At 44.7% G+C, this 18471-nt stretch overlaps 1 protein-coding gene across 8 annotated transcripts in view; it reads right to left on the bottom strand.

Annotated features, from left to right (window-relative positions):
- LOC141059692 (solute carrier family 2, facilitated glucose transporter member 9-like) overlaps positions 1–18471 on the bottom strand; it is a 198832-nt gene that overhangs the window by 108870 nt on the left and 71491 nt on the right. For 3 of the 8 annotated variants that reach the window (XM_073555800.1, XM_073555802.1, XM_073555801.1), the window contains 3 exons: positions 14080–14240; positions 10254–10378; positions 7447–7592 (listed from right to left, as the gene is read on the bottom strand). In XM_073555800.1, the coding sequence (XP_073411901.1) occupies positions 7447–7592; positions 10254–10378; positions 14080–14240 (432 nt within the window). Of the gene's footprint in view, positions 1–7446; positions 7613–10253; positions 10429–14079; positions 14260–18471 lie in introns of all 8 variants that reach the window. The other 5 variants (XM_073555806.1, XM_073555804.1, XM_073555807.1 and 2 more) reach the window with 4 other exon arrangements.

The following is an 18471-nucleotide window of genomic DNA, read 5'->3' as shown; positions in this document are numbered from 1 at the left end:
TCTCCGCATCAGTTGTTTTACAGAGCACGAGAGGAACTCCGCAGGTTAGTGCACACATAATTAATACATATTTTACACTGCTAAATTTCCAACACCAAGGGAGTGTATAATACTAACGAAACACCCAACTAATGACGTGATCAAAATAGGGCGGGAATATAAGGGTGCCGTCATGTCTCATGAAAAAACACATTACCAGGTACGTAATACCCGTGTTTTTCCATTCTACATGACGGCACCACGAGAGAGTTACAGAGATTTGTATTCTCTTTAGGGGGGGATTACTGCCTGTAACACTCTTCTCCCAAATGTGAGATCAGAGGCAGCAGATAGGTCTAATCTGTAATGTCTGAAAAAGGTAGATGGAGAGGACCAAGTGGCCGCCTTACAGATTTGGTCGATGGAGGCGTCCGCTCTCTCCGCCCAGGACATTGCCATGGCCCTCGTGGAGTGGGCTTTTAGGCCCTCTGGAACAGCCCTGCCTGCACTACTATATGCTAGTATGATGGCTTCTCTCACCCATCTAGCTATAGTTTGCTTAGAGGCTTTAAGGCCTTTCCTTGCCCCCTGATATGAGACAAATAAGGCCCTCTGTTTCCTCCATGGTTTTGTCACCTCTAAATACTGTAGGATACATCTCCTAACGTCTAAGCAATGTAATCTCTCTTCCTTTTTGTTACCGGGGTTAGGACAAAAGGATGGCAAGATTATTTCCTGAGCTCTGTGGAATTTCGACACTACCTTAGGGAGGTATGCTGGATCTAATCTTAACACGACTCTATCGTCCATAACCTGAGTGTATGGCGGGTCTGCGTGTAAGTCCCCAACCCTACGTGCCGATTTGAGTGCCACTAACAAGGCTGTTTTTAAAGTTAACACTTTATCTGATGTTGCGTTTATTGGTTCAAATGGACTTTCCGTTAGGGATGATAGGACTAAATTTAGATCCCAGGGAGGAGGTTTAGGAGATGGGACAGAGTCAGCTCTAGTACAGGCCCGGATAAATCTGGCGACCCATCTATCGCTTGCCAGGTCATAGTTGAATAATGCTCCCAGGGCTAAAACGTGTACTTTCAGGGTGCTGACCGCTAAGCCCAAGTCTAAACCCCTTTGTAGAAACTCTAGCACTGCCCTCACAGGTACTTCCCCCTCCTGTATTGGGCCTGAGGTGGACAAAAATTTTCTCCATATTCTCCCGTATATTTTTGTAGTCACTGGCTTTCTGCTACTGATTAGGGTGGCAATCAACCTTGCTGAAAAGCCTTTCTTCTCTAACAGTGACCTTTCAAATTCCAGGCTGTCAAATGCAGCCTGGAATTCGGAGGGTGATTGAAGGGACCCTGTGTTAGGAGGTCGTGGTCCTCTGGGAGCACCCATGGGTCTGTCACTGACATCACTCTTAGCCAATAGAACCACAGCCTTTTTGGCCAAAAGGGAGCTATCATAATTACTCTGGCTTGATCCTCCCTGATCTTCTTCAGGACTAATGGAATAAGGCATATCGGAGGGAAGGCGTACAGGAGACCTGATGTCCATTTCATTCTGAAGGCGTCTACCGCCAGTGGCATGTCTGCTGGCCTTAGGGAGCAGAATTTTTGAACTTTTCTGTTGGTTTTTGAGGCGAAGAGATCTATTATGGGTTTTCCCCACCTCTGCACAATTTGTTGAAAAATGGACCCTTTTAGGCACCATTCGCCTTGCTTTAAGTGGTTCCTGCTCAGAAAGTCTGCCTTCAGGTTGTCTGCGCCTCGGATATGCAGGGCCGATAATGAGAGAAACTGATGTTCCGCCAGAGTCAGGATTCTTCTTGCTATTTCCATTAACGACCGAGAACGGGTGCCCCCCTGATGGTTCACGTATGCGACTGCTGTCCGATTGTCCGATAGGACTTTCACATGATGTCCTCTCAGGTGTGTAAGTAATCCTTCCAGCGCTCTTTCGATGGCTAGTAGTTCCCACTCGTTTGAGGATAGATCTTTTTCCCCCTGAGCCCAAGGATCTTGGAGCCATAGGGTGTCTAGATGGGCTCCCCAGCCCCAGGGACTGGCATCTGTCGTGACTACTCTGGAGGCTGTATATGTCCATGGTACTCCCCTCGGAGAGGACTCTATCTGTAACCACCATTTTAGTGACTGGAGTACAGGATCCGGGATGGTGAGCTTCTGTTCTAACTGCCCTTGAATCGTCAGATCGCTTTGTAACACGTACCACTGAAGCTCCCTTGTGTGAAATTGAGCCCATTTTACTGCTGGTATGCAGGAGGTTAGGGACCCCAACACTGACATGGCTTTCCTCAGAGTCATTGTTGGCTTTCCTAATGTTGTTCTGATTAGGTTTTTGATTTTCTCTTCTTTCTCCTCTGGGAGGCGAAACTCCTGTATTACCGAGTCTATTGTTAGGCCCAAAAAATTCTGGACCATCGTTGGCTCCAACCTGGATTTTTTGAAGTTCAGTTGCCAACCCAGAGTCTGAAGAGTCTCTATCACTATCTTGACTTGTCCCTGACAGTGAGCGAAATCTTTCCCCACTATCAAGAAGTCGTCCAGATATGGTATTACTAGAGCATCTTTTTCTCTGAGATGTGCCGTGACCTCCGCAATTAATTTCGTGAAGACTCGGGGGGCTGTTGCTACCCCAAAGGGCAGAGCCTTGTACTGAAAGTGATGCCACTGAGATTTTATGTGGACTGCCACCCTGAGATATTTGCGGTCTTGCTGCCGGATCGGGACATGATAGTAAGCATCCTTGAGATCCAGGACCGACATGTAACACCGAGGGAAGAGGAGTTTCACTGTAGATCTTATCGTCTCCATCTTGAATGATGGGACTACTAGATACTTGTTGAGGCCTTTTAGATTTACAATTGTCCTCCAGGAATCGTCTGGTTTCTTTATCAGAAATAGTGGGGAGTAAAAGCCTTCCTTCTTTTCTTTTTCTGGAACTTCTTCCAGTACGAGTTTTTGTACAAGCGATAATACCTCCTCTTCCAAACTCTTTTGTCTTTCCTGAGATGATTGTACCGGAGTTTGAATGAATTTCTGTGGTGGCCAGTGGTGGAATTTTAACTCCAGACCTGACCCTACTATCTGTCGGATCCAGGTGCTGGATGAGATCCTTTCCCAGGCTGGGAGGAAGTGAGAGAGCCTTCCCCCCACCTGAGAAGGACCGTCACTGGGCGGGTTTTTTGGCTTCTCTAGGGGGCTTGCTGAAATAGAAGCCTCTTCCTCCTCTGTATCGCTTGTCAGAATTGTTTCTGTCACGATCTTTAAATTGTTGCCTTCTGAATTTTCGGCCCCTCTGAAAGGAGCGCCGAAAGGCTTGAAATGGTTGTTTCGGAAAATTCTTTTTTGTATCACTCGCTTTTTCCAACACTTCATCCAATGCCGGACCGAATAAGAAACTTCCTTCACAAGGTAGAGAGCAAAGTTTCATTTTTGCCTGGGTGTCCCCCGGCCAGCATTTAAGCCATACCGCACGCCGTCCTACATTGGTTAAGGCTGCTGACTTTGACGCTAGTCTGGCCGAATCTGCTGATGCCTCTGCGAGAAAGTCCGCCGCCGCTCTAATAGCCGGCAATGATTCCAGAATCGTCTCTCTGGGAACTCCTTGTTCTAATTGATCCTCCAAGTTGTCTGTCCATATCTTTAGGGACCTAGCCACACAAGTGGCTGCGATGACGGGCCTTAGTGCGCCAGCCGAGGTTTCCCAGGCTGCCTTAAGGCAATTGTCCGCCTTTCGGTCCAGCGGCTCTTTTAGAAACCCCAGGTCCTCAAAGGGTAGGGAAGATTTTCTGGCGACCTTTGATATTGCTACATCAATTTTAGGGGCCCTATCCCAGGATGAAGATGCCTCTTCCTCAAAGGGGTATCTCCTCTTCAGGGAATTCGTTATCTGGGACTTCCTTTCTGGCTTTTCCCATTCGCGTTTTATGAGTGCTTTTAGTTGCTCATTAACAGGGAAGGTCTTACGTTTTTTCTTTTGCAGTCCACTGAACATGAGATCTTGGGCTGTCTTTTTTGTCCGCTCTTCTACTAGCCCCATGGTAGATCTAACTGCTTTAATGAGTTCATCCGTAGTTTCTACTGGAAACGTATCTTCCCCGTCCGAGCTACTTCCTGAATACTGCGACTTATTTGAGTCGTCCTCTGACCCTGTAGAGTCTTGTTGAGAGACCCCTGAGGGGCTTGATCTCTTAGTTTTCCTCTCTGTATCTACAGCTTGTAATGCCCTTACTGACTTGGAAACTTCTGTCTGAATTATGGACCCCAGACTATCCGAAAATGAGGGTGTCTCCTCCGCTATGGTCTTGTTAATGCACTCCTGGCATAACTTTTTGTTCCAGGCTGCTTCTACGGGATTTTTACATAAAGCACATTCTTTATTTTTTGACTTTCCCCTACATTTCTTAGGGACCTCCTATACTCCACCCGCCAATGTATGTAAGAGGAGGAGGAGAGGGAAAGAGAGGAGAAAAAGAGAAAGAGAACAGACATTAGATTACTGGACTTTCTCGAAGTTCACTCACCACTCGGACGCTTCATAGAACGGGTACCGGATCTGGAGGTTGGCTGGTCCTTTCACTGTCTCCCAACGAGACTATGGACCCCTCTTTCCTGCGGTGACGACCCGCCCGTGCGCTGCCCGAGTGGCTCACACTACTGCTGCGGCGTGTCTTTGCTTTCTCCTCTGAGCACGACCGCCTCTCCTTTGCTTCCTGGCGCGGTTGCACATGCTCTGGCGAAGGGCTCTCCATTATGCTGCTTATGGCTGCAATCAGTCACTTCCACTCCAAATTGGTGCTGTGACGCCTGCTCGCCTTTTCTGGCGATCTTAAATAGCACCCCTTTTTTTTTTTTTTTTAGACCACCTGGTCTCGCACCTGCCCCGCTTGCTGTGTGGACGCGCGCGCGTCATGCCTCTGCGTGCCCCCCCCGGGACCGTGCACACCTTCTGCCTCTTCCAGGCCCCGCGGTGCTGTGCGCGCCGCTCTACTTCCGGGTCGCCGCACCACTTCCGGTTCATCGGCCATCATGCGCGCTCCCAACGCGCGCCTCTCCCGGTGCGGCCATACGAACCCGGGCCGGGTGAGCGCTTGGGCCCTGCTTGTTTCGGGCCCCCAGACACCCCTTACCTGCGCGATGGATCCCTTCCTGACCTGACTGCAGGTATACTCTCACTCCTCGCTGTTCTTCCTGCTTGTAGAATTACAGATCTCGGGATTTTCCGCTGCGGGGTCCGGTGTCTGGTCTCCAACAGGGAGGGTACACCGTCTGTGGCCTCCGAGGAGCTCTCTGCCCGGGCACCGATGTGTCTCCTGGGCTGCATGGCCACTGTATGTCAACAGGGAGGGAACACTATAAGTGGCCTTCCTGGACCTTCTTTGTGTGCTGACATCTTGGAGGGTCCACTGCCAAGGTACCCCGCTTCGCCTGGGCATCTGCCCCACCGGCTGTGGCCATGCCTTCGCTCAGGGGGGACATAGGTATATATGGCCCCCGAGGCGACTACCGGTACCCGGCGTCGGGTGTAGCAAACCCATGCCTGCCATTAATCACCCGACCCAGGTCCAGGCATCCTCTTCTTCGGAATCTTCAAAGAGGCTTTCATCTTGAGGGTTCCCCGTCGAGGACAGGAAACCAACTGATGCGGAGAGAGGAGCCGCCCCCTTTTATCTTGAAGGTTTCCTGTCCTCGTAGGGCGGATCCCCTCTCTCGTGGTGCCGTCATGTAGAATGGAAAAATAGCTGTTAGCTGACATTTATCTCTTATGTATGGCTTTTATAGTCCTCTAAGGTAAGGTAACTGCAAACCTACTTCTACACTATGATGTCCACATGCCTAAAAGAATACATAGATAAATAAAATTGGGAGAGAATGCTATAAAAAATATTTTTGCTTCCCAAAATGAAAATTACTTAAATATTAGGGAACACATTTACCTTGAAAATTAAGCGACAGGGGCTTGTACCTTTTAGAAAGGCTTAAAAAGTCTGTCAGCAAGTTTTTGCTATATAATCTGAGAGCAGCATGATGTAGGGGCAGATACTCTGATTCTAGAGATGTGTCATTACTGGGATATTGGCTTTATTTTTCATTTCTGGGTTTGCACCTCTCAGGTGCTTCCCATTGTCTCGTTTTGGTTCTCCGATCACATTCTGGATTGATATCTATCTATATCACTATCTATCTCTTGTGAGATAGCGCTCACTGAATGTGTTGGGGGCCACTCACTTAGCAGCAGGATTAAAGCACACAGGAACGGTTTTACATTTAAGCAGTCTATTTGGTTTATTTAGACAGCATAAACCGCGTAAAGTATAGTCCATTTCTTTACATCAAAGGAACCTGTTATGACCATCAGTCTGTTCCAATAGTAGAAACACCAGTCTGCCTTTCATACAACCCCCTTGTCAGAGGTTACCTTCCAGGAGCTAGGCTCCACACGCTGACTTCTTGTCAGTCCTGACTTCCAGGAAAGCTGCTCTACTGGGATCACTGACCCCTACAATGACTTTCTCTACAAGCTTAACCCCTTCAGTTCCAGATCCACAGAAGGACCGTAGCTTCTCCAACGCAGAAGCCGTCACAGACTCTGCAGGTGCATGATTTCCACCATGTGCTTTTCAGGAAACCTGTCCTCTTCCTGTACCTTCCAACACAGAGATCATGTGACTAAACAACAGTCTCATTATATCCTATGAGACACACCCCTTGATCACTGCCAGAGCCCTGCAAAATGACCTCCAGCAGGCCACAAATGTGCATGTGTCTGCACAAATGGTTAGAAACCGACTCCATGAGGATGGTCTGAGTGCCCAACGTCCACAGATGGGGGTTGTGCTCACTACACTCCCTTGCTGGCTATACTTCTAATGGATTAGTGCTAAGGAGTTCCAGCTCTTCAGCAAAGTGATTTTCTCTGCTAGGAAAAAAACATTTATGACTCTTTTGTGTGTATGTTTGTCTGCCTTCCCAGCACCTTTCCTTTCTCCTCAGTTAGATTAGTGGGAGATTATTCTAATTTAATTTATTTTTCTCCTCATTCTCCTTATTTTCTCTTTGTGCACGTGTTTTAAGTTTCCTCACCCTCGGTCCCCCGTGTATGATCCATACCAGTGTATGAGTGAGTTACGTGCATAACAGGTTCTATCACAACTGCTGCATCCAGTAAACTACGTGATACATCCCTGGAATCAGGGTCTCTGTCCCTATATCATGCTACACTCTGATTAGGTTATAAAAACATGCGGATAGGTTACCTTTAAAATGGCTATTTTTATAACTGGTATATATGGTAGTAAACTTTGACCATGTATTTTTTTCAAAGGCTTTCAAAAAGAAGTCCCATCTTGAATTAAACCCAACAAACACATAAAAATGTTTTTCAGTCAATTTTTTCTAGAAAGTTTTTTTCCTGCATAATTGTCACCATTTATACAATACTGACCTGACCCAGTAGCTCCGGAAGGCCAAGCACTTGTGCAGTAAATACTCCAAGGCAAATAAAAAGACTTGGCATTAAGCCCAAGAAGCCTCGTAAATTCTTTGGTGAAATTTCTCCCAAATACATGGGAACCACACTGAGAGAAATACCTATAGCAAAATTCAGATATCTAATAAATTATAAGAATGACCGTGGTTTTAGTATTATTTACAACATAGACCAAGCCAAAACAAAAAGCTGGACTGACTTTTTGAAGGACTACAGCTGCAGTCTATATAAATAGATTTCACACAATACAATAACATTAGATCCTTTACTACAAAATATGAAGACAACAAACATGATGTGAAAAAACGTGTGTGGGCAGAGGAAAGCATGATTCCCAGGTATTCACTATGTGTGGGCAGGAGAACAAGGACATCCAAGCTTTCTCTATGTGTGAGCAGGAGACACAGAACTTCCAAGCATTCTCTATGTGTTGGCTGGTATGCAGGACTCTCAAGCTTTCCTCATGTGTGGGCAGAGGAAGCAGAAATCTCAGGCTTTCCATATGTGTTGGCGGAGGAAGCAGGACTCCCAGGCTTTCCCTATGTACTGCAAAGTCAAAAGTTTACATAAATTTCATTAGTATTTGGTACCATTGCCCTTAAACTGAATGACTTGAGTCAAATGTTTGGGAATTCTTTCCACAGGCTTCTCACAATAGTTGGTCAGAATTTGGGCCCATTCCTCCTGACAAAACTGGTTTAAGTGATCCAGGTTTGTGGGTCGCCTTGCTCGCATCGGCCTTTTCAGCTTTGCCCATAAATTTTCAATAGGATTGAGATCAGGGCTCTGTGATGGCCACTCCAAAAAATTGACTTTGTCATCTTTAAACCACTTTGTTACCATTTTGGCAGTATACTTCTGGTCATTGGCCATTTGGAAGACCCATTTCCGTCCAAGCTTTAACTTCCTGACCGATGTCTTGAGATGTTGCTTCAGTATTGCCATGTAATCTTCTTTTCTCCTAACGCCATCTATTTTGTGAAGTGCCCCAGTCCCTCCTGCAGCAAAACAACCCCACAACATGATGCTGCCACCCTCTAGTTTCACAATTGGGATGGTGTTCTTAGGCTTTCAAGCTTCTCCATTTTCCTCCAAACGGAACGATGGTCATTATGCCCAGAAGTTAAATTTTAGCTTCATCAGACCACAGCACGTCTCCAAAAATTAAGGTCTTTGTTCCTGTGTGCATTTGCAAACATTAATCTGGCTTTTTTATGTTTCTTTTGGAGTAATGGCTTGTTCCTGGCAGAGTGGCTTTTCAGCTCATGTTGATACAGTACTCGTTTCACTGTGGATATTGACACACTTATCAGCTTCCAGCATTATCTTCACAAGGTCTTTTGCTTTTGTCGTTGGGTTGATCTGCACATTTCGGACCAAAGCATGTTAATCTCTGGGACACAGAACCCATCTCCTTCCTGAGCGATATGATGGCTGGACATTCCCATCTTGTTTGTCCTTGCTTATAATTGTTTGTACAGATGAACGAGGCATCTTCAGGTATCTTGAAATTGTACCCAAGGATGAGCCAGACTTTTGCAAGTCCACAATTCTCTTCCTGATATCTTGGCTGATTTCTTTAGACTTTCCCAAAGAAGCAGTGTGTTTCAGGTGTGCATTAAAATACATCCACAGGTGTGTCTCTAATCAGCTCAGGTGTTGCCAAAAAAACAGAAGCATCCAAGCACATGACTTCATATGGGCAGTCCAGAATTGTTTAAAGGCATAGTAATCTTAGTGTATATCAACTTTTAACTTTGCAGTAAGTAATACAACAGTCTCTCCCTCTCATTTTTCTGGCATTCAATAATTATGGTAATCCTAATTGACCCAAAACGGGAAAGGTTTATTCTGATTTCATGTCAGATATTGAGAAAAACATACAGATGTTTCTTTTTATATAATGTATGTAAACTTCTTGTTTCAACTGTACATGAAAATACTAAACGAAATTGTCACGGCGGTAACTTGTATGATTCCTTTGTGCACCGTGCGGTTTCTGAGGCCATTCCACTAGTCTGCCCCATGCTGCACTGCTATTTCTGCTTGTGACATTCAATTAGCCTTAGAGGGGCATGGCCAGTCTCTGCAGGAATTTAACCCTGCTAGATCCAACAGAGATTAGGTTCACCGGTCTATACCATGCTAGCAGGGCCTTTATTAGGCAGCTCTGTCTACCACTCCCCGCCCGAACATTGGTTCCTATACTGTTAGCACCGGTTCCGGTGTTCCTCCTTATTTCGCTTACTGTTACTGACCCAGCTTGTTTACGCGTCCTGTTTGACCTCTCCATTCCTGACCTCGACTACGTTTATTAATAATCCTGTGCTGCCTGCTCTGACCTCGGACCATTTGACTACGCCTCTGCCTCGCCCCTGTGTACCTTATAACTGTGCTTATGACCATCTGGTCAGCTGCTACAGACCCATGTATTGCCCAGGAGTGCTACCTGGTGACTACCAGCGGCAAAGCCAATCCTCACCAGAGGCTTTAGTGAATACCCAATAGTCATTTGGTTATGCCCTGCTAAGTAAACCCACTCGTGGCGCAGTGAGTCCACACCCACCTGCGTTACACAAATCAGAGGAGATTTACAAATCCTGAAGCACAGTATGTCCCGTTCTATTTTATTCTGCCCTCAGATAAAAGATCTAACAGAGTCAGTGTAATAGCAAGTACAATATGTTTGTGAACTAAAGTTTAAAATTTAATTTTTAGTAATTTTTCAATGGCTTTGTCAGTAGATTGTTCTCTAAACTTACCTGAGTGAATACCAGTGATGAATCTTCCCAAAATCACCATTTCGGGAGACCCTGCTATACGACTGAATCCCATCAATGCACCAGCAGTGAAAACCAATGGAGAGCTTTTGATCACCGTTCCTTTTCTGCAAGTCATTAAAGAGATGTTTGGACACTGGAAAAAATAGTCATGGACCTGTAGAAAAATTGTGTTATCTTATACTTTATCTGGGATTGACAAAAGAAGTTTGTGCTCATATTTATAATGCTAATTTTGTAGATGCTTGCATTAGTCTGCAAACTGCATATCATGTAGGTATGAAATGAATAAAAGTATGAATATTGCTGATGGAAGCTTAGTGGAATCCCATTAGCTAAAGGTAACCACTAATATGCATAAAATTATGTCTACTGCCTTAAATTAAGTGTAGGGGGTGGACTGACTTATGGACATGTCTGATAAAGAGGGAAATGTGAAAGAGATGATGTATACAATGCTTTATTCTGACTTGTATGGAGATGTGTGGGACAACAGCTCGAATTAGTGAAAGATGGTGTAGTACCGAGTTTTTTATAGAGTAGTGAGAGAAGAACTTAACAGCAAGCCAAAGGCAAGGGAAACTGCATAGTCTTGGTGGGCGGAGTTACGGGACTGAGAAGGTGATTTCCAGAAGGAGGAGATATAAGGAATGAGAGTCCCAGGGGTGGGCAGACACCCAGGAGGAAGAGAGAAGTGGGAAGAGCTCAGGAGAGGATAGAGGAAGGAGAAGCTCAGGAAAGACAGAAGAGAAAGAGACGGTGACTCGAAGGGGGTGACCCTGGGAGGACAGATGCAGTACGGGACGGCAGTAACTAACGGAGGTCGGGGTACAGGACGGCTGGACACCGAAGAGTGAATAGGTGTTGCAGCAGGCAGACTTAGATGGGGGAAGCGCCGTGGGCCTAACGGCAGCCACAGTGAAGGAACCCTGGGGTCTTGTCGAACAGACGCAGAAGGAAGGTGACAGGTACCCAGGCCAGGGAGCAGAAGCTGTTGTGTCTGCTGTGGATGTCAAGAGGACACCCAATAAAGTTTGGACCTGATTGAATGGATTTCGGTGTCTTGTCTCCCATCTGTTCCGCAGCTGAAAGGGACCACCTCCAGTCGGCCCCTGTACTACAGAAGCAACAGTACTAGGAGAGAATATCTCCATAATACCACATCTAATGGAACATGGAGATATTATTCCTGTTGAACTACTGGAATGGGACAGAAAAAACCTGCATATAAAATCAAAAGCACATGGAGGTACAGTATGTCCGCACAGTTCTGTACAAGCTTTCACATTTAATCAGACCTCAACTACTTATACATTTTATGAATGGCAATGGCTTGAAATTATATTACTTTACATATGAGGGGAAAAAAAATGACACCTGACAATAATATGGTAATAAAACACAAACAAAGCCAGATGATAAAGCCGTATAAACTGTTATTATCTACGAGTGCAACCTCTTGCCATTAACAGAAACCATTATGTAAATGAAGAGGCCTGGGTTAATAGTGTGAGAAAGTGGTTAATCTGGAATGGAAGATAGCAGGCAGCCTTGGATGAGGTTCGAAGTAAACTATATTCTGCTCCGGTAGTCACAATATGTTCCCATCATATACAGAGCAAGGCTATGCATTCTGAGCAACTTTGCTATCCCATGGATATTAATTGGTTATATGTAATCAGTCCTGTGCAGGAAATGGCAAACCACAAATAAATCCTATGGAGATAAAGGATAAAGTGGCTTTTTCTTTCCACCATTTAGTTAACCCTTCTGTGAACAGAGACTGGAGCCAACCTATGCAAATACACTTTAAAGAGTTGGGACTCTAACAAAAGGGAACATATTGCAAATATTATATGCGTTTAAGGGGTTGTTCTTTTTAGAAAACCTATTTTCATGTCTTTTATTAAGGATTTCGGAGTTAAAATAGGGAGACCTCTTCTGAGGCTCCTCACATTTCTTGAGGAACGTGATTACTAAGAATATACCTGATTTTAGATGACCTGTCCTGTATTTTACACAAAGCCCATTGATTTGAATGGACAGTGTAATACTCAAATACTCCTGCGGAGGTGCTACAAGAAAATGAAGACACTTACTGATTGTTTCCCCCCAAATATCAGGTGATTTCTGAGGGTTCCAGCAGAGACTCCATGTAAACTCCTCCTTCTCAACGATATAGTATTACGTCATGGAAGGAGTGTGGGTGTATGCATTGGGCTCAACAGCTGAACTCTCTCCATACATGACAGGTGCCTGCTGTATTATACAGCCAACACCTGTCTCTAGCAGCAGCAATCAGAGCTAGCTCTAATCGCTGTTGCTTAACCAGTTAAATACTTTTGTCAAAGATTTACAGCATTTAAGAGGCTTGATCCCTGTGGAACTTTTTTTTTTTACCCCCCTTGACGTGATTGTGTGGTGCCAACTGCAGCTAAGTAGACTGCTGAAAGTCAATGAAAATACCATTTTGGTATGCATACGAAGCCAAGGAGCATTACACTATAGTACAAGTAATTAAACAGTCAGAACCTCAACAAAAAAAAATACACTCAAAAGGAAAATAAAAGTTTTAAAAAATAAAAGGAAAAATAAAGCAAAAATGTAAAATGTAAAATCACCCTTATTTAGTTAAAATAAATTTAATAAAATATATTTAATATTCCCATGTTTGTTAAAGTCTGAAGTCTGATCTGTTTAAATATATATTTTTCTATCCTGTAAGGTAAATATCTTAAAGGTGTGTGCACACGTTGCAGATTCCATTGCGTATTTTTCTGTGCAGATTTTGCTAAATCTGCAGGTAAAATGACCTGCGTTTTACCTGCGGATTTAGTGCAGATTTCCTGCGGATTTTCTGCAGATTTTGTGCGGATTTCACCTGCGTTTTTACACCTGCGGATTCCTATAATGGAAGAGGTGTAAAAACGCAGCGGAATCTGTACAAAGAATTGACATGCTGCAGAAAATAAAGCGCAGCAAATCTGCGTGGAATTTTCTGCAGCACGTGCACAGCATTTTTTAGATTCTATTGGTTAAAATGGTACTGTACACCGCAGCGGAATCTGCTGCGGATCCGCAGGGTCAAATCCGCTGCGGATCTACACCAGAATCCGCAACGTGTGCACATATCCTAACGGGGGGTGGGAATGCTGTTTTTTTACTCACTGCACCTCCTCCAAGAAAAAGCAATGAAAACCTATTTGTACCCCAAAATAGTACTATTAAAAATACAGGTCAGCACAGAAAAAAAACAAGCCCTCACACAGCTATATCGATGCTAAAATAAAAATAAGATATGGACTTGGGAAAATGACAACACAAACCAAAATTAATTTATGGGATTCATTTTTTTTTTTTAAATTTACCTATTGCAGAATTTTTTTTAAAGCTGCTAAAATAATATAAAAGCACACAAATTTGGCACTGCAGTATTTGAAAAAACGAATAATGGTGGAATTGGAATTTATTTCCAGTTTGTCAGGACATTATATTGTAAAATTAATGGTGCAAATCAAAATAACTTGTTCGCAAAAAAAAAATCAAACAAAAAAACATTCATATGGCCTGCTTGACAGAAAAGTAAAAAAGAAGATAGAAGAGGAAAACATTAAATCGACCCTTAAGCATTAGTCTTCCCATTGTCAGTAGGCAGTGGGGTCTGCAAAGGGTCCCTGCTAAATCTTGACCTAAACATTGGGAAACATCAATAGATCAGCCATGAGCCAATATAGAATATAGACCAATTTTGGGACCACTCCGACAAAGGTATAAAGAAACATGGCAGAAAGTGGAAGGAAAATCTTACCGTCCAAATCTGGAGACCAGAACACCAACAAGGAGCGACCCCAACATGCCACCAATTGCAAATATCGACACAGTCAAGGAATATAAAATGGTTAATGAGCTTGATGGAAGAGATTCTCCGTATCTTTCGAGCCAGGTGTTATTGTAAAAAGCTTTAATGTGCTGGAACACAATGAATCAGCTAATGTTAAGGTATAAGAGTCAAATTCATCACCTGATTAAGAGATGTTTTATAACAAGCAATATTTAGTATACTAGACTGTAATAAGATATGGAGGCAATAGACAATACACGTGAGGATCTGCTGCTCAAAAGCGCTCTACTTAGATGTGTGTAAAACACATGATGAGCAACAATGTGAGAGTGGCCGCGTGTCAACTTGCAAGAGTGCCAGGTAGGCGGAGCTTGCAAGAGTGCCAGGTAAGCGGAGCTTGCAAGAGTGCCAGGTAGGCGGAGCTTGCAAGAGTGCAAGGTAAGACAGGGAGGACACAGGGAAAGACACAGCAGGGAAGGAACCACAGACAAGGAGACTGACAGGCAGAGGTAAGGCAGAGTTCAGACAGGGAAACAGTATGAGACAATGTACAGGGACCAAAGGATACAGGAACCAGGATATTCAGCCTCCTGGAGGGCAAGCAGAGAAGTAACAGGCAATTACTCAGACAAGGCTAGGACAAGACAGGGACCAGGATATAAGCCTCCTAGTGGGCACTCAGAGTGTACAAGAAAAGCTAGGAGTAAAGCCTCTCAAGGAAGGCAAGACAAAGGACAGGGCCTGGCTTCCTCAGTAGCAAGGAGCTAACTGGGTAGAGACATTGCACAGGCAAGGGTTAGCGGGTGTGATTACCCTATATAGTAAAGGGCTCCAGGTGATTGGTCAGGGACATCTTAGACCGGTGCACCCTGACTGCATAAGAAGTAGAGAGTTCAGGCGCCTCCCCCCTATACACACAGTCAGGAAACATGAAGACAGAAAGCAGGAAAACAAGAGGCATAGCGCATGGAGCTGGCAGCAGACAGAAATCACCGCATGACCTGAAGCAGTGAGTAAATTGGAGTGCGGGGATGGGAGGCCATGCAGTGATGCCAGCAGGGTTGTTACACTGCGTGATCAGGAAACGGCAGGGATCCTGACCGACACTGATTATATTTGACTACATTCTTTACAATCAGGTTAAAACACATGACATAGGTTAAACGTAATCCCCAGAATAAGCTGGTATTTTGCATGAAGCATTCCCTGTAAGTGCTCTTCAGTTATCTGTATTAGGCCGGAGTAACACTAGCGAGAAATATGGACGAGTGCTGTGTGAGAAAAAAATCGCATAGCACTCGGACCAATGTTAATCTATGGGGCAGCTCCCATCATCCGTCAATGCAATTCTATCGGTGCGAGAAAAAAATCAGATTACACACGGACCCTTTTGCGAGAAATACGCATCGGCGTCCTTTAACAAAAGCTGGCAACTCACTTTACGATACAGTAAAATCACACTGACATGTTAAATAAAGAATAGAAAGAATAGATATAGACACATCTAATACATAAAGCTCAAAGTGTGTATGTATATGTGTATGTATGTGTGCGTGTGTGTGTGTATGTGTATGTCCAGGATAGGCATCCGCACCGTCACAGCTACAGCCACAAAATTTGGCACAGTCACACGTCTGGAACCCGAGAGCGTCCTAAGCTATGTTGTGAGGCGAAATTTTAACCCGGCGCGTTCCAATTCACCAAACAATTTTGCCCCTATCTACATACTGGGGGAAAAAGTGTGTGTGCGCGTCAAGCCCCGCCCCTCATTGTGATGTCACAATGCCCCTATTTGCATACTGGGGAAGCAGTGTGTGTGTATCAAGCCCCGCCCCTCATTATGATGTCACAATGGTTGCCATGGCGACGCTGATGTCATCAAAGGTCGCAAGCCCCGCCGCCACTCATTATGATGTCATAATGGCTGACTATGGGATGGAGGATGTGTGATGGGTATATGGGCACTGGACTGTGGGATGGAGGATATGTATGACGGGTATATGGACATGGGACTATGGGATGGCGGATATGTATATGGGCACGGGACTATGGGATGGCGGATATGTATGATGGGTATATGGGCACGGGACTATGGGATGGAGGATATGTATGATGGGTATATGGGCTTGGGACTATCAGATGAAGGATGTGTGATGGGTATATGGGCACTCGACTATGGGATGGCGAATATGTATGATGGGTATATGGGCATGGGACTATGGGATGGAGAATATGTATGATGGGTATATGGGAATGGGACTATGGGATGGAGGATGTGTGATGGGTATATGGGCACTGGACTATGGGATGGAGGATATGTATGATGGGTATATGGGCACGGGCCTATGGGATGGCGGATATGTATGATGGGTATATGGGCACTCAACTATGGGATGCAAATACGTATGATGGGTGTATGGGCATGGGACTATGGGATGGAGGATGTATGATGGGTATATGGGCATGGGACTATGGGATGGAGGATGTGTGATGGGTATATAGGCACGGGACTATGGGATGGAGGATAATTATAATTTGCTACAACTAACCACAGTTAGTTACTATGCCCGGGCAGCGCCGGGCTCTTCAGCTAATATATATATATATATATATATATATATACACACACACACACACACACACACACACACACACACACACACACACAGTATATATATACACTCACTGGCCACTTTATTAGGTACACCATGCTAGTAAGGGGTTGGACCCCCTTTTGCCTTCAGAACTGCCTCAATTCTTCGTGGCAGAGATTCAACAAGGTGCTGGAAGCACTCCTCAGAGATTTTGGACCATATTGACATGATGGCATCACACAGTTGGCGCAGATTTGTCAGCTGCACATCCCTGATGCGAATCTCCCGTTCCACCACATCCCAAAGATGCTCTATTGGATTGAGATCTGGTGACTGAGGAGGCCATTTGAGTACAGTAAACTCATTGTCATGTTCAAGAAACCAATCTGAGATGATTCGAGCTTTATGACATGGCGCATTATCCTGCTGAAAGTAGCCATCAGATGTTGGGTACATTGTGGTCATAAAGGGATGGACATGGTCAGCAACAATACTCAGGTAGGCTGTGGCGTTGCAACGATGCTCAATTGGTACCAAGGGGCCCAAAGAGTGCCCAGAAAAAATTCCCCACACCATGACACCACCACCACCAGCCTGAACCGTTGATACAAGGCAGGATGGATCCATGCTTTCATGTTGTTTACGCCAAATTCTGACCCTACCATCTGAATGTCGCAGCAGAAATCGAGACTCATCAGACCAGGCAACGTTTTTCCAATCTTCTACTGTCCAATTTCGATGAGCTTGTGCAAATTGTAGCCTCAGTTTCCTGTTCTTAGCTGAGAGGAGTGGTACCCAGTGTGGTCTTCTGCTGCTGTAGCCCATCTGCCTCAAAGTTCGACGCACTGTGCGTTCAGAGATGCTCTTCTGCCTACCTTGGTTGTAACGGGTGGCAATTTGAGTCACTGTTGCCTTTCTATCAGCTCGAACCAGTCTGCCCATTCTCCTCTGACCTCTGGCATCAACATGGCATTTCCGGCCACAGAACTGCCGCTCACTGGATTTTTTTTCTTTTTCAGACCATTCTCTGTAAACCCTAGAGATGGTTGTGCGTGAAAATCCCAGTAGATCAGCAGTTTCTGAAATTCTCAGACCAGCCCTTCTGGCACCAACAATCATGCCACGTTCAAAGGCACTCAAATCACCTTTCTTCCCCATACTGATGCTCGGTTTGAACTGCAGGAGATTGTCTTGACCATGTCTACATGCCTAAATGCACTGAGTTGCCGCCATGTGATTGGCTGATTAGAAATTAAGTCTTAACACACAGTTGGACAGGTGTACCTAATAAAGTGGCCAGTGAGTGTATATATATATATATTTCATAGAGTTCTACATAGCATAATAGCCGCTAAATCAATTGCCGGCTTCTGTAAAATTATTACAAAACCCGACATGAAATGACATATAGTTTACATACGGTAAACCATTTCATTTAATTTAGTTTGTTATATGTCTTAACCCATGAGCCACCGCTATAGGCAATGGGAATAGAGAGGCTAAGTGCCACAAAAGGTGCATCTTATAGATGCGCCTTTTCTGGGGTGTCTGGAGGCAGATTCTTTTAGTCGGGGGGGGGGCAAAAACAATGGTCCCTCTCTAGGCTGTTAATATCTGCCCTCACTCACTGGCTTTCCCTCTCTGGCGAAGAAATTACTGCGGGAGCCCACGCAATTTTTTTCAACGAATTTACCCGTTAATTTAACACATACATGTCCAAAATTTTACACACATACCCTAATCTAATTATTAATCAAAGACATAA

This window comes from Dendrobates tinctorius, unplaced genomic scaffold (genome assembly GCF_039654945.1).
Source record: "Dendrobates tinctorius isolate UK_male_01 unplaced genomic scaffold, ASM3965494v1 ptg000230l, whole genome shotgun sequence".
Lineage (NCBI taxonomy): Eukaryota > Metazoa > Chordata > Amphibia > Anura > Dendrobatidae > Dendrobates > Dendrobates tinctorius.
This window is presented reverse-complemented; position numbering and strand designations above follow the sequence as displayed.